The sequence below is a fragment of the Epinephelus fuscoguttatus genome, linkage group LG2 (genome assembly GCF_011397635.1).
Source record: "Epinephelus fuscoguttatus linkage group LG2, E.fuscoguttatus.final_Chr_v1".
Lineage (NCBI taxonomy): Eukaryota > Metazoa > Chordata > Actinopteri > Perciformes > Serranidae > Epinephelus > Epinephelus fuscoguttatus.
The window spans coordinates 51,854,429-51,868,329 of NC_064753.1; the positions used below are offsets into that span (position 1 = coordinate 51,854,429).

The window sequence follows — 13,901 nt, forward strand, 5'->3', positions numbered from 1 at the left end:
GTCACCTGTCAGGTCAGACGATGACACCATGCAAAGAGCAAACACGACATCATCAGTGTTCCTCATGTTAAAAAAGGGAGAAGTTGTTTGTTATTGAGTTCTCTGTCTGAGCAGATTAAACGAAGCCAAATAGAGGTGAGTTTAAAACCAGAGGAAAGGAGAAGCTGTGAGGTGTTGGCACCTCAAGGTGTCCCCCAAGGTTCAGTTCTTGGCCCCCTCCTCTACAACCTGTAACCCTACTCCTCCCTCCTCTCCTCATGTCTGCAACCTTCATCTTGGAGCAAACCCTCTCCTCTGACCAGCACATCACGACACAACGTCTTCCATCTCACAAACATCGCCCACCTCAGCCCAGTCCCTCTGCTCCTCAGCTGCGCCTCCTTCGACCTCCCGCTGCTCTTCAGCTGCACCTCCCTCGACTTCCCTCTGCTCCTCAGCTGCACTGACTCTCATTCACTCATTCATCACCTCCAGACTGAGACAGTCTCCTCCATGGTTCATCATCCAGAGCTCAGCTGCTCGTCTTCTCACACACTCCTGTGACCTCATCACCCCCGTCCTCCATAACCTCCACTGGCTCCCCATCCCTCATCGTATCCTCTTCAAACTCCTCATTGTCACCTATCGTTGTCTCCACAACCTGCCCCCTGTTTGTTTGGGGTTTTTTTTGTTTTGTTTTGTTTTCCGTTGTCTCGTTCAGCATCTATATTCCTAAAATCTGCAGGAGATCTGCAGTGTTCTGTGTGTGGAAGCAGATTCAGTACGGACTGAAGTCACTTTGACGATGGACATTTTAGATGAAGATAAATAGACGATGCGACAGGAGAAATTAGGAGGCGGATTAATGATGAAAACACAGACAACACATTTGAAATCTGCTGTCTGATTGATCACAATATTAAAATCTGCTCTGTCTCCTCCCGATCAGTTTGATTGATCCACAAAGAATCTAATTATTGACGGATATTCTCAGAAGTTTCTAACCAGATCTAAGCTGACGACACACAGCTGTCTCTCTGTCTCAAACCTAACGACGAGTCTGATTCTGTCTTATGAACTGTCCAAAGGACATCACGAACTTCCTTCAGCTGAATGAGGACAGATCAGAAGTCGTCCTCTTTGTCTTCTAATGGAGCGACACTTTGTTCATGTTTAACGTCAACATGTTTCACTGTGAATCAGTTTGTCATCTGATCCTGTGAACACACAACACACTCGTCTCATGCCCACTGTAGATGAAGACCTGTGGTAACATCCTGTTTCAATCACTGAACACTGATGAAACATCAGAGTGATGAACTGAAGCTCCTCAGTGGTTTACATCTGACATACATTGTGTGTGGGGGGTGTACTCATGTACATTAAGCTGCAGCTCCACATTAAACCATCACTAACGGTTCATGTCTGAATGTATCCGGCTAATTACTGGGACAGAAGAGCTTTCCATTTCTTTATGCATCAAATCCTCTTAACGTCCTGATCCTGCTGCTGCTGCTGCTCAGAAAATACACGGAACGGCCCTTTAAACTGCATCAATCCACGCTAATGACTCTGTTACTGTCATCACTGTAATGATAGTAATAATGATAATAATAATAATAGTAATAATAACAATAATAATAATAGTAATAAGAGCTTCAGTGTTTTTCAGGAGCATTGAACCCAGACTGTGTAATTACAACCTGGACGTTGTGCAAAACATAAATAAAAACAGAATGCAGCAATCTGTAAATTCTTTTTGACCCATATTCATCTGAACACAGTCCAGAAATATCTAATGTTCAAACTGGTCAACTTTATTGTTTCTTTGTAAACATACACTCACTCTGAATTTGATGCTGCAGCAGGTTGAAATAAAGTTGTTACGGGAGCAACAACAAAATGTTCTGACCGCAGCGCCCTCTAAAGGCTCAGCTGCTCAGCACGGACACTTTGATACAAACTGTGAGGACAAACAGATTTCACATCTACATCCCATAATATCATCAACACATTCAGAGACTGCAGAAATCTCTGCATGTAAGGGACAAGGCTGAATGTGGGTGACCTTTGACCCCTCAGACGTCACTGCATTACAAACCAACATGACTGTATATAGGATATCACCACATGGGCTCAGGAACACTTTGGAAAACCACTGCCAGTAAACACATCGCTGCATCGACCAATGACAGTTCAGACTCTACCAGGCTCCGCCCACTTCTCTGTGCCCGAGCTCATCTGACATGGACTGACCAGTTCATCATGGACGTCCTGTCCTCCAGGACCAGCAGCTGTGATGGATGGAGGTGCATCATGGGTAACTTCCTGTCTGTGATGGATGGAGGTGCATCATGGGTAACTACCTGTCTGTGATGGATGGAGGTGCATCATGGGTAACTACCTGTCTGTGATGGATAGAGGTGCATCATGGGTAACTTCCTGTCTGTGATGGATAGAGGTGCATCATGGGTAACTACCTGTCTGTGATGGATGGAGGTGCATCATGGGTAACTTCCTGTCTGTGATGGATGGAGGTGCATCATGGGTAACTTCCTGTCTGTGATGGATGGAGGTGCATCATGGGTAACTACCTGTCTGTGATGGATAGGAGGTGCATCATGGGTAACTACCTGTCTGTGATGGATGGAGGTGCATCATGGGTAACTTCCTGTCTGTGATGGATGGAGGTGCATCATGGGTAACTTCCTGTCTGTGATGGATGGAGGTGCATCATGGGTAACTACCTGTCTGTGATGGATAGAGGTGCATCATGGGTAACTACCTGTCTGTGATGGATGGAGGTGCATCATGGGTAACTACCTGTCTGTGATGGATGGAGGTGCATCATGGGTAACTTCCTGTCTGTGATGGATGGAGGTGCATCATGGGTAACTACCTGTCTGTGATGGATGGAGGTGCATCATGGGTAACTTCCTGTCTGTGATGGATGGAGGTGCATCATGGGTAACTACCTGTCTGTGATGGATGGAGGTGCCTCATGGGTAACTACCTCTCTGTGATGGATGGAGGTGCATCATGGGTAACTTCCTGTCTGAGATGGATGGAGGTGCATCATGGGTAACTTCCTGTCTTTGATGGATAGAGGTGCATCATGGGTAACTACCTGTCTGTGATGGATAGAGGTGCATCATGGGTAACTTCCTGTCTGTGATGGATAGCGGTGCATCATGGGTAACTTCCTGTCTGAGATGGATGGAGGTGCATCATGGGTAACTACCTGTCTGTGATGGATGGAGGTGTTTTGTGCAGTGGGCCTCAGATCACTAAGAAACAGTGTTTCTATGATTTTGTCCTTCCTGTTTACAAGCATGAGGTGGTCAGAATATTAGGAACCCCTCTGAGCACATTTTGAAGGTGGAACTTATCTGTTTTTCATTGTGGTGCTGGATGTAAATGAGGTTTATTACAAAGCTGCTCACACACACACTGAAGTGTGTGTGTGTGTGTGTGTGTGTGTGTTGTGAACCGATTACAGTGAGCAGTGAACAGAGTGTGAGCAGCAGCAGCAGGATTATCAGTGTTTTAAATGAGATTAATGTTGTTCAGACCAACAACTCGTTTGCATAATGACTCGTTATATCAGGGAGAGGAAGTGGACCTGCAGCTCCAGCCAATCAGAGAGGACGAGGCCAAAACTAAGAGTTTGTTTTTAATGATCAGTACAGTTTAAATTAACATTCTGATCATTAATCCATCAGGTCCTTTTTAAGTCACAGTGTCAAAGTTCAGCTCATCAAATTTCATCTGAAAAATTCACATTGAAACTTTTAAACCTGATTCAGAGGGTTGTTTCAAACACTCACTGCCCAACAGAACCTTCACGTGACCGACCCTGACGTCAAAGAGGAAATATAATTATTGACCAATGAAGTTGTTCATCTTCAGAGGGAGCATCTCATCAGTTTGGTTTCTGCTTCAGCTCGAATATGATGAAGACATTAACATACTGTACTGTAGCTGGTATGCTAACATTACCTGTTGGTCACTGAACGGGGTTAGCAACAACAGCTAACGTTAGCAGCAGATCTGGGTTCTGATGAGTTTGTGTACTGTGTAGTTAGCGTTAGCCCTTCTTATTTTTATTTATTTATTTATTCATTGGATGGAAATGGAACATGGCAGCCGGATAATTCAAATCGAACCTGGCGTGTTTAGTTTTAATGCAGAAGATTTCACACAGGTGAGAAACAGCTTGGCCTCTGGTTGGCTCATCTAACCAGTCTCAGTTCTCTTACCACAACAAGCCAATCAACGAGGGAATCAAGTACGTGTTGACGTTCTGGGACGCCGTGTCAACTTCAGCCTGTTACATACATTGTCTGTTTTCAAAATACACTTCTGTTTTCACAGGAAATGTACAATTTGCATACAGTCTCTTTCAAAATAAAAGCACTACGTCAGTAAAACACCACCAACTGATGGTGGCACATGGTTACATTTAGCCAACACACACACGTGGTTACGTTTAGCCAACACACACACACACGTGGTTACGTTTAGCCAACACACACACACACACACACACACACACACACACACACACACACGGTTACGTTTAGCCAACACACACATATGGTTACGTTTAGCCAACACACACACACACGTGGTTACGTTTAGCCGACACACACACACCTGTGGTTATGTTTTGCCAACACACACACGGTTGGGTTTAGGAAAAAAGAACCAGGTTTGGCTTTACAGTCTTACAGGAAGTGAACCCCGGCCTCCTGGGTGAAAGTCAGTGGTTGTGGTGTGTGTGTCTAAACTCTGCCACCTTGACATTTGTTGTTGACCTGCGGCGTTTCCCCCCAACACCACTGAGTGCCGTTCCACAATAACAGTGACCAGCTGTGTATCATGCTGATGTGAAAGTACATCTTTTTTCTTTGTGCCTGACGCCAGAAGTCTTGAGCTGAAGGCCAGTATTCAACGACTTCAGAGTGAGACCTGGTTGAAGGAGGTAGGACCTGATGGGTGGGAACTTCCTGGAGGCTCAGATCAGATAACTGCAGCTTTACAGATGATGTTGTGTTTGTGTGTTCTGTATATTCTGAGGTGTGTGATACATTGAGTGTCCTCAGGTCTTCACAGAGTGAATGACTTGCGATGAGTTGGCTGGTTGATTTACTTCAGGCTGATCTTCCGATTTAATGACTGATGTTTCATGAAGAGGCAGTTTCTCAAAGTCACTTTGTCTTGTTTAACGTCTCTGTTATCCATCAGGTGGAAATATTCAACATTTATTTTCACATGATTTCAGAGTTTAGGCCATGTGTCCACCTATCAGATAAAATTCAGATGAGGTTTCAGACTCCTTCATGAGTCCACAGACTGCTGGATGTGTCTTAAAGAGAAGGAAACATTTGCTTTGTTTAACATCTGGACCGAGTCTCAGACCTCCTCCTGACATGGTTCAACAATCAGGCTGTAAAAAACAGTTTTCACCTGACTGAGACACACGAGATGGACACTGTGGACACTCTTTGATCTGTGGACACCCTGTGATCTGTGGACACCCTGTGTGTGAACTTAAAGTTGTGTGAGTTTGAAGAGGTCTTACCTTCTGTGATCCAGACGACGCGCTGCGTTTGATGGACGAACGTTTGAACGATCCGTTAGTTCCTCTCCTCCCTCTGCTGTCCATGTTGATAGAGTTCAGCTGTCCTCCACATTCATTGCTCTGTCCTCCTGTCTCTGCTCCTGTCTGTCCTGCTGTATGTCCTCCTGTCTGTCCTCCTGTACGTCCGCCTGTCTCTGCTCCTGTCTGTCCTCCTGTATGTCCTCCTGTCTCTGCTCCTGTCTGTCCTCCTGTACGTCCTCCTGTCTCTGCTCCTGTCTGTCCTCCTGTATGTCCTCCTGTCTCTGCTCTTGTCTCGTCCCTGTGGTCCAGCTGTCAGTAGTGATGTGTTCAGGCAGAGACCCTGTCCTCTCTGCCCCTCTGTAATCAGGATTAGTGGACGCGGCTGAGGACGGGTGGAGGGTGGGTGGTGCTCTTTAATGGATGGAGATTTAATAAATGGTGATTGGAGGTAAATCTACTTTAGGACAACACGCAGCTCAGAGACAGAGATTTATTTTTTTATGATTCATTGAAATAAAATGTCATGATTATAATAAAAGGTCTGATGTGATGTCACAGTGAGAGGTCGCAGGAACATCGCTGAGTTTATCTCAGCACAGATGAAAATATCACAGAGACAAGATTCATGCTTCAAAGAGACAAGACGAAAGTATCAGACGAACTGAAGACTCTCGAGAAGAAACAAAGTTAAGAGACAGACGAGACGTAGATATCAGAGACAGGAGACAAAGACATCTCACTCTGAGACTCACAGATTAAATGCCTGCTTCACGCAGACGTCCTGATTCTGTTCCGTGCCCGACCAGAGACGTCTCCAACAGAACCTGAATACCTCAGAACTAAACTACTGAAACTGGACCTGGAGGTCAAATGTAAGAAAACCCAAATCATGGTCTTTGATGTCTCAAAAACATATAAAATGTTACTCTGAGTAAACACACAAAAACTGATCCTAACTTCGGCCTGATCAAGAGATTTCAGTATGGAAATAAAAACATGTAAAAAAAAAACAAAAAAAAAAAAAACCCAATTATGTCCACATGAAAAACCAAATGATTGCTTTTATATTCCAGTCAGAAAAAAAAAAATTCATTGTCAGACTGGACTGAAAATCTGACAATGAAATGTTACCAAAACTTTGAGAGAGGAGACAAAGATATCAGAGAGGAGACGCCTCACAGTTAAAACAAAAACATTAACAATGTCAAACGAATATAAAACTTCAGTGTTTTTTTTTGTTGCACCAGTTTAATGATAATGAAGTTGAGTTGAACGAATCCTTCTCAGTCATATGACTGAAGTGACTGATGTGAGGTCAGCGTGTGTTTGATTTTATGTGAATTTAATGTGAAATAAATGTGATTGAATGTGTGAGTGAGGATCATTAATGCAGCTGCAGGATTACAGAGATAATCTGAGAGTTAAAGCTTGTTACTCAGATCATACAAACTGAAGGATTATTGCTCTGATCAGCAGATGAAGGGTTAATGTTTCATCTCACATAGACAATAAAATATGATCAAGTCAGGACAGACACACAGCTGCTGACGGAGATCCAACTGCATCATGTTTAAAGACAGTCAGTTGGAGAGACATCAGGAGGACATCATGTTAATGTGAAGACGAAGAGATGAAGACGTCAGACGTGACGAAGCAGTGCGAGCTCGTTATGTTTCTCTACAGTCTGATGACGGTGAGATTTAAAATCAAACAGCAGGAAACAGGCACAGCAGGACTTCCTGTCTCTGAGTCTTTTAAAAGTAAAAGCAGCTGCTCACCGTCAGTCAGCTGATAACCTGAGTGAACGCCGTCCTCCATCTTGGCTCAGGTGTCACAGTCCCAGTGTGAACATTAAAGACATCTCAGCAGCTTCCCTCTGATGTCGTCCGTCCATCTGTCTGCTGCAGGAACCACCTGACCTCTGTCCTCTGTCACATCCTGTTTGATTTCCGTGTTTCCTGTTAATCTTCTGATGACACCTGTTGTGATTGGTGGGTGGAGTCTCTCCTCCATCCTGCTGCACCTTCTCTGTCATTAGGTCTATTTTCATTCATTCATTCACCCATTCATTCATCTCAGTACGTTTACATGACAGGACATATTTTATCTGACAGGAAGTGGATGTGTCTTCTCTGGGTTTATTCATGTGTAACTCACTGTTCTCTCCTCTGAAAGAGTGTCACAGCTTGTCTTCTGTCCACACTGTCCTCAGTCCTCTGAGACAGTCTGACGTGTTCATTTAGAGACACTAATGTGTCTTCAACATCAAACAGTCTGCAGATCATTAGAGAACATAAGAAGGACCCAAGTCAGTGTGTGTCAGATCTCAGACTGAACACTTCGTGGTGAGTGTGTTCACAGTCAGGAAAATACAGTTTACTGCTAACGCACTCAAACTGTCCAACAAACTGTGGACTGACGGACACTTCTCTCCCTCAACGGTCACCGTTAACTTCTGACACGGTGTCTTTGAGCTGGTGACAGTGAACACATGAACTTCTACATGTTCTTTGGACTGAGAACCAAAACTGTTGTTGAACAGAAGCCGTCAGGAAACCTTTCAGATGAAGGTTTGACAACAACAACAACAACAACAAACGACACCTGTGATGGAGTCTCTTTGCTGTGTTGGTAAAGTTACTTTTCAGGATCTGACATGTGTCTGACAGACAATCAGAGCTTCAGATGGTTTGTTTATCAGGAAGGTTCCTCGGGGCTATTTGATGTGACATCATTCCAGGATGATTACAGCCAGTATGAGGAGGAGGAGGAGGAGGAGGGCACGTCATCGTCAGCACACACTGCGACGTAAAGGCCAAGAAAATACGCTCATTTTGAATGACAACAACCATGATATGATACAACACCGGTTCATTGAAGTAAGTAGATAATTTGTGGGAAGAGGCAGTGGACAGATGTTGGTGATGACACTCCACCACCTGTTTGCAGATCGTAGTTTATAAAGAAGCAGAGGCTGTCAAAAAAGCTGTTGTCACTTCCAGTCAGTGCAAAACTGCAGTGTGAGATGTGAGACAACACGTTGCTGCTGATATGATTACGTAATGTCCACAGTAAAGTTCTAGCAGAGGTCAGTGTCCTTCATCGTCTTCAGACAGTGAAAAGCTGCTGGTTCAGTTTGTCTCTGACAGCAGTTCATTTGATCTGAATCCAGGATCGACTGAATCTGAGACCAACCATGAGACCAGATCAACAGAGTCTGAACTCAACGAACCTGCAGCCTCAGGCCGAGAGAACAGGAACCATCAGCTGTCTCTGTTCACCTTCCGCTTCAGACTCGGAGAATGTTCACATTAAACCAGTCAAAAGACGCCTTCTGCGCCTCATGTGACTCTTAAGCACTATTCGGACGGGATTAGTTTTACATGGGCACATGGGGTAATGTCACTTTACCACAGGACGTCAGTATTATTAATGGCCAATTTGCACGGGATAAGAAATATCAGTACAATTACCACAAGTGGGAGGGGTAAATCCATTCACGCACCGCCGTACCCTCCTGTCGTCACGTGCGTATGACGTTGCTTCCTTTTTTTGATAAAGAGGAAGAAGAATGCATCTACATTAGGTCACCATAATCTAACACTGATAAGAATGTGCTCTGCACCAATCTTTGCCTTGCTGAGTATGGAAAGCATGTCTTTAATCTAAGTAAAAACTTAACTTAGGCCTGAGTTTTTTTTTAAAGGCTCTCAATATGGACCCCAAATGAAAAGTAAGTAAGTTACCCTCTATAATGGAGGTTACCCTCTCTATTGGAAGTTATCCTCTCTAATGGAAGTTACCCTCTCTAATGGAGGTTACCCTCTCTAATGGAGGTGATCCTCTATAATGGAAGTTACCCTCTCTAATGGAGGTTATCCTCTATAATGGAAGTTACCCTCTCTAATGGAGGTTACCCTCTCTAATGGAGGTTACCCTCTCTATTGGAGGTTATCCTCTATAATGGAAGTTACCCTCTCTAATGGAGGTTATCCTCTCTAATGGAGGTTATCCTCTCTAATGGAGGTTACCCTCTCTATTGGAGGTTATCCTCTATAATGGAAGTTACCCTCTCTAATGGAGGTTATCCTCTCTAATGGAGGTTACCCTCTCTATTGGAGGTTATCCTCTATAATGGAAGTTACCCTCTCTAATGGAAGTTATCCTCTCTAATGGAAGTTACCCTCTCTAATGGAGGTTACCCTCTCTAATGGAAGTTATCCTCTCTAATGGAAGTTACCCTCTCTAATGGAGGTTACCCTCTCTAATGGAAGTTATCCTCTCTAATGGAAGTTACCCTCTCTATTGGAGGTTATCCTCTCTAACGGAAGTTACCCTCTCTAATGGAGGTTACCCTCTCTAATGGAAGTTATCCTCTGTAATGGAAGTTACCCTCTCTAATGGAGGTTATCCTCTGTAATGGAAGTTACCCTCTCTAATGGAGGTTACCCTCTCTATTGGAGGTTACCCTCTCTAATGGAGGTTATCCTCTATAATGGAAGTTACCCTCTCTAATGGAGGTTACCCTCTCTATTGGAGGTTATCCTCTATAATGGAAGTTACCCTCTCTAATGGAGGTTACCCTCTCTATTGGAGGTTATCCTCTATAATGGAAGTTATCCTCTATAATGGAGGTTACCCTCTATAATGGAAGTTACCCTCTCTAATGGAGGTTACCCTCTCTATTGGAGGTTATCCTCTATAATGGAAGTTACCCTCTCTAATGGAAGTTACCCTCTCTATTGGAGGTTACCCTCTATAATGGAAGTTACCCTCTCTAATGGAGGTTACCCTCTCTAATGGAGGTTATCCTCTATAATGGAAGTTACCCCTCTAATGGAAGTTACCCTCTCTATTGGAGGTTACCCTCTATAATGGAAGTTACCCTCTCTAATGGAGGTTACCCTCTCTAATGGAGGTTATCCTCTATAATGGAGGTTATCCTCTCTAATGGAAGTTACGCTCTCTAATGGAAGTTACCCTCTCTAATGGAGGTTACCCTCTCTATTGGAGGTTATCCTCTCTAATGGAAGTTACCCTCTCTAATGGAGGTTATCCTCTCTAATGGAAGTTACCCTCTCTATTGGAGGTTATCCTCTCTAATGGAGGTTACCCTCTCTATTGGAGGTTACCCTCTCTAATGGAGGTTATCCTCTCTAATGGAGGTTATCCTCTCTAATGGAAGTTACCCTCTCTATTGGAGGTTATCCTCTCTAATGGAGGTTACCCTCTCTAATGGAGGTTATCCTCTCTAATGGAGGTTATCCTCTCTAATGGAAGTTACCCTCTCTAATGGAGGTTATCCTCTCTAATGGAAGTTACCCTCTCTATTGGAGGTTATCCTCTCTAATGGAGGTTACCCTCTCTATTGGAGGTTACCCTCTCTATTGGAGGTTATCCTCTCTAATGGAGGTTACCCTCTCTATTGGAGGTTACCCTCTCTAATGGAGGTTATCCTCTCTAATGGAAGTTACCCTCTCTATTGGAGGTTATCCTCTCTAATGGAAGTTACCCTCTCTATTGGAGGTTATCCTCTATAATGGAAGTTACGCTCTCTAATGGAAGTTACCCTCTCTATTGGAGGTTATCCTCTCTATTGGAGGTTATCCTCTATAATGGAAGTTACCCTCTCTAATGGAAGTTACCCTCTCTATTGGAGGTTACCCTCTCTAATGGAAGTTACCCTCTCTCATGGAGGTTACCCTCTCTAATGGAAGTTACCCTCTCTAATGGAGGTTACCCTCTCTAATGGAAGTTACCCTCTCTATTGGAGGTTACTCTCTCTAATGGAGGTTACCCTCTCTATTGGAGGTTACCCTCTCTAATGGGAGTTACCCTCTCTAATGGAGGTTACCCTCTCTTTTGGAGGTTACCCTCTCTATTGGAGGTTATCCTCTCTATTGGAGGTTACCCTCTATAATGGAAGTTACCCTCTCTATTGGAGGTTACACTCTATAATGGAAGTTACCCTCTCTATTGGAGGTTATCCTCTCTATTGGAGGTTACCCTCTATAATGGAAGTTACCCTCTCTAATGGAGGTTATCCTCTCTATTGGAGGTTACCCTCTCTAATGGAGGTTACCCTCTCTAATGGAAGTTACCCTCTATAATGGAGGTTACACTCTATAATGAAAGTTACCCTCTCTAATGGAGGTTACCCTCTCTATTGGAGGTTACCCTCTCTAATGGAGGTTACACTCTATAATGGAAGTTACCCTCTCTATTGGAGGTTATCCTCTATAATGGAAGTTACCCTCTCTATTGGAGGTTACCCTCTCTAATGGAGGTTACACTCTATAATGGAAGTTACCCTCTGTATTGGAGGTTACCCTCTCTATTGGAGGTTATCCTCTATAATGGAAGTTACCCTCTCTAATGGAGGTTACCCTCTCTATTGGAAGTTATCCTCTCTAATGGAAGTTACCCTCTCTAATGGAAGTTACCCTCTCTAATGGAGGTTACCCTCTCTAATGGAAGTTATCCTCTCTAATGGAAGTTACCCTCTCTAATGGAGGTTACCCTCTCTAATGGAAGTTATCCTCTCTAATGGAAGTTACCCTCTCTATTGGAGGTTATCCTCTCTAACGGAAGTTACCCTCTCTAATGGAGGTTACCCTCTCTAATGGAAGTTACCCTCTCTAATGGAAGTTACCCTCTCTAATGGAGGTTACCCTCTCTAATGGAGGTTATCCTCTGTAATGGAAGTTACCCTCTCTAATGGAGGTTACCCTCTCTATTGGAGGTTACCCTCTCTAATGGAGGTTACCCTCTCTATTGGAGGTTACCCTCTCTAATGGAGGTTACCCTCTCTATTGGAGGTTACCCTCTCTAATGGGAGTTACCCTCTCTAATGGAGGTTACCCTCTCTTTTGGAGGTTACCCTCTCTATTGGAGGTTATCCTCTCTATTGGAGGTTACCCTCTATAATGGAAGTTACCCTCTCTATTGGAGGTTATCCTCTATAATGGAAGTTATCCTCTATAATGGAGGTTATCCTCTATAATGGAAGTTACCCTCTCTAATGGAGGTTACCCTCTCTATTGGAGGTTATCCTCTATAATGGAAATTATCCTCTCTAATGGAAGTTACCCTCTCTAATGGAGGTTACCCTCTCTATTGGAGGTTACCCTCTCTAATGGAAGTTACCCTCTCTAATGGAAGTTACCCTCTCTATTGGAGGTTACCCTCTATAATGGAAGTTACCCTCTATAATGGAAGTTACCCTCTCTAATGGAGGTTACCCTCTCTAATGGAGGTTATCCTCTATAATGGAGGTTATCCTCTCTAATGGAAGTTACGCTCTCTAATGGAAGTTACCCTCTCTATTGGAGGTTACCCTCTCTAATGGAGGTTATCCTCTCTAATGGAAGTTACGCTCTCTAATGGAAGTTACCCTCTCTATTGGAGGTTACCCTCTCTAATGGAGGTTATCCTCTCTAATGGAAGTTACCCTCTCTATTGGAGGTTATCCTCTCTAATGGAGGTTACCCTCTCTATTGGAGGTTACCCTCTCTAATGGAAGTTACCCTCTCTAATGGAGGTTATCCTCTCTAATGGAAGTTACCCTCTCTATTGGAGGTTATCCTCTCTAATGGAGGTTACCCTCTCTATTGGAGGTTACCCTCTCTAATGGAGGTTATCCTCTCTAATGGAAGTTACCCTCTCTATTGGAGGTTATCCTCTCTAATGGAAGTTACCCTCTCTATTGGAGGTTATCCTCTCTAATGGAAGTTACCCTCTCTATTGGAGGTTATCCTCTCTATTGGAGGTTATCCTCTATAATGGAAGTTACCCTCTCTAATGGAAGTTACCCTCTCTATTGGAGGTTACCCTCTCTAATGGAAGTTACCCTCTCTAATGGAGGTTATCCTCTCTAATGGAAGTTACCCTCTCTAATGGAGGTTATCCTCTCTAATGGAAGTTACCCTCTCTATTGGAGGTTATCCTCTCTAATGGAAGTTACCCTCTCTCATGGAGGTTACCCTCTCTAATGGAAGTTACCCTCTATAATGGAGGTTACCCTCTCTAATGGAAGTTACCCTCTCTATTGGAGGTTACTCTCTCTAATGGAGGTTACCCTCTCTATTGGAGGTTACCCTCTCTAATGGAGGTTATCCTCTCTAATGGAGGTTACCCTCTCTATTGGAGGTTATCCTCTCTAATGGAAGTTACCCTCTCTATTGGAGGTTATCCTCTATAATGGAAGTTACGCTCTCTAATGGAAGTTACCCTCTCTATTGGAGGTTATCCTCTCTATTGGAGGTTATCCTCTATAATGGAAGTTACCCTCTCTAATGGAAGTTACCCTCTCTATTGG

The 13,901-nt window shown here is 43.7% G+C and overlaps 1 protein-coding gene across 1 annotated transcript in view; it reads right to left on the minus strand.

The window, feature by feature from the left end:
* LOC125900066 (transient receptor potential cation channel subfamily M member 1-like) overlaps nucleotides 1–5,647 on the minus strand; it is a 55,039-nt gene extending 49,392 nt beyond the window's left edge. The window contains exon 1 of the mRNA XM_049594833.1: nucleotides 5,564–5,647. Coding sequence (XP_049450790.1) covers nucleotides 5,564–5,647 — 84 coding nt within the window. The remainder of the gene's footprint in view (nucleotides 1–5,563) is intronic.
* Nucleotides 5,648–13,901: the final 8,254 nt, after the last annotated feature.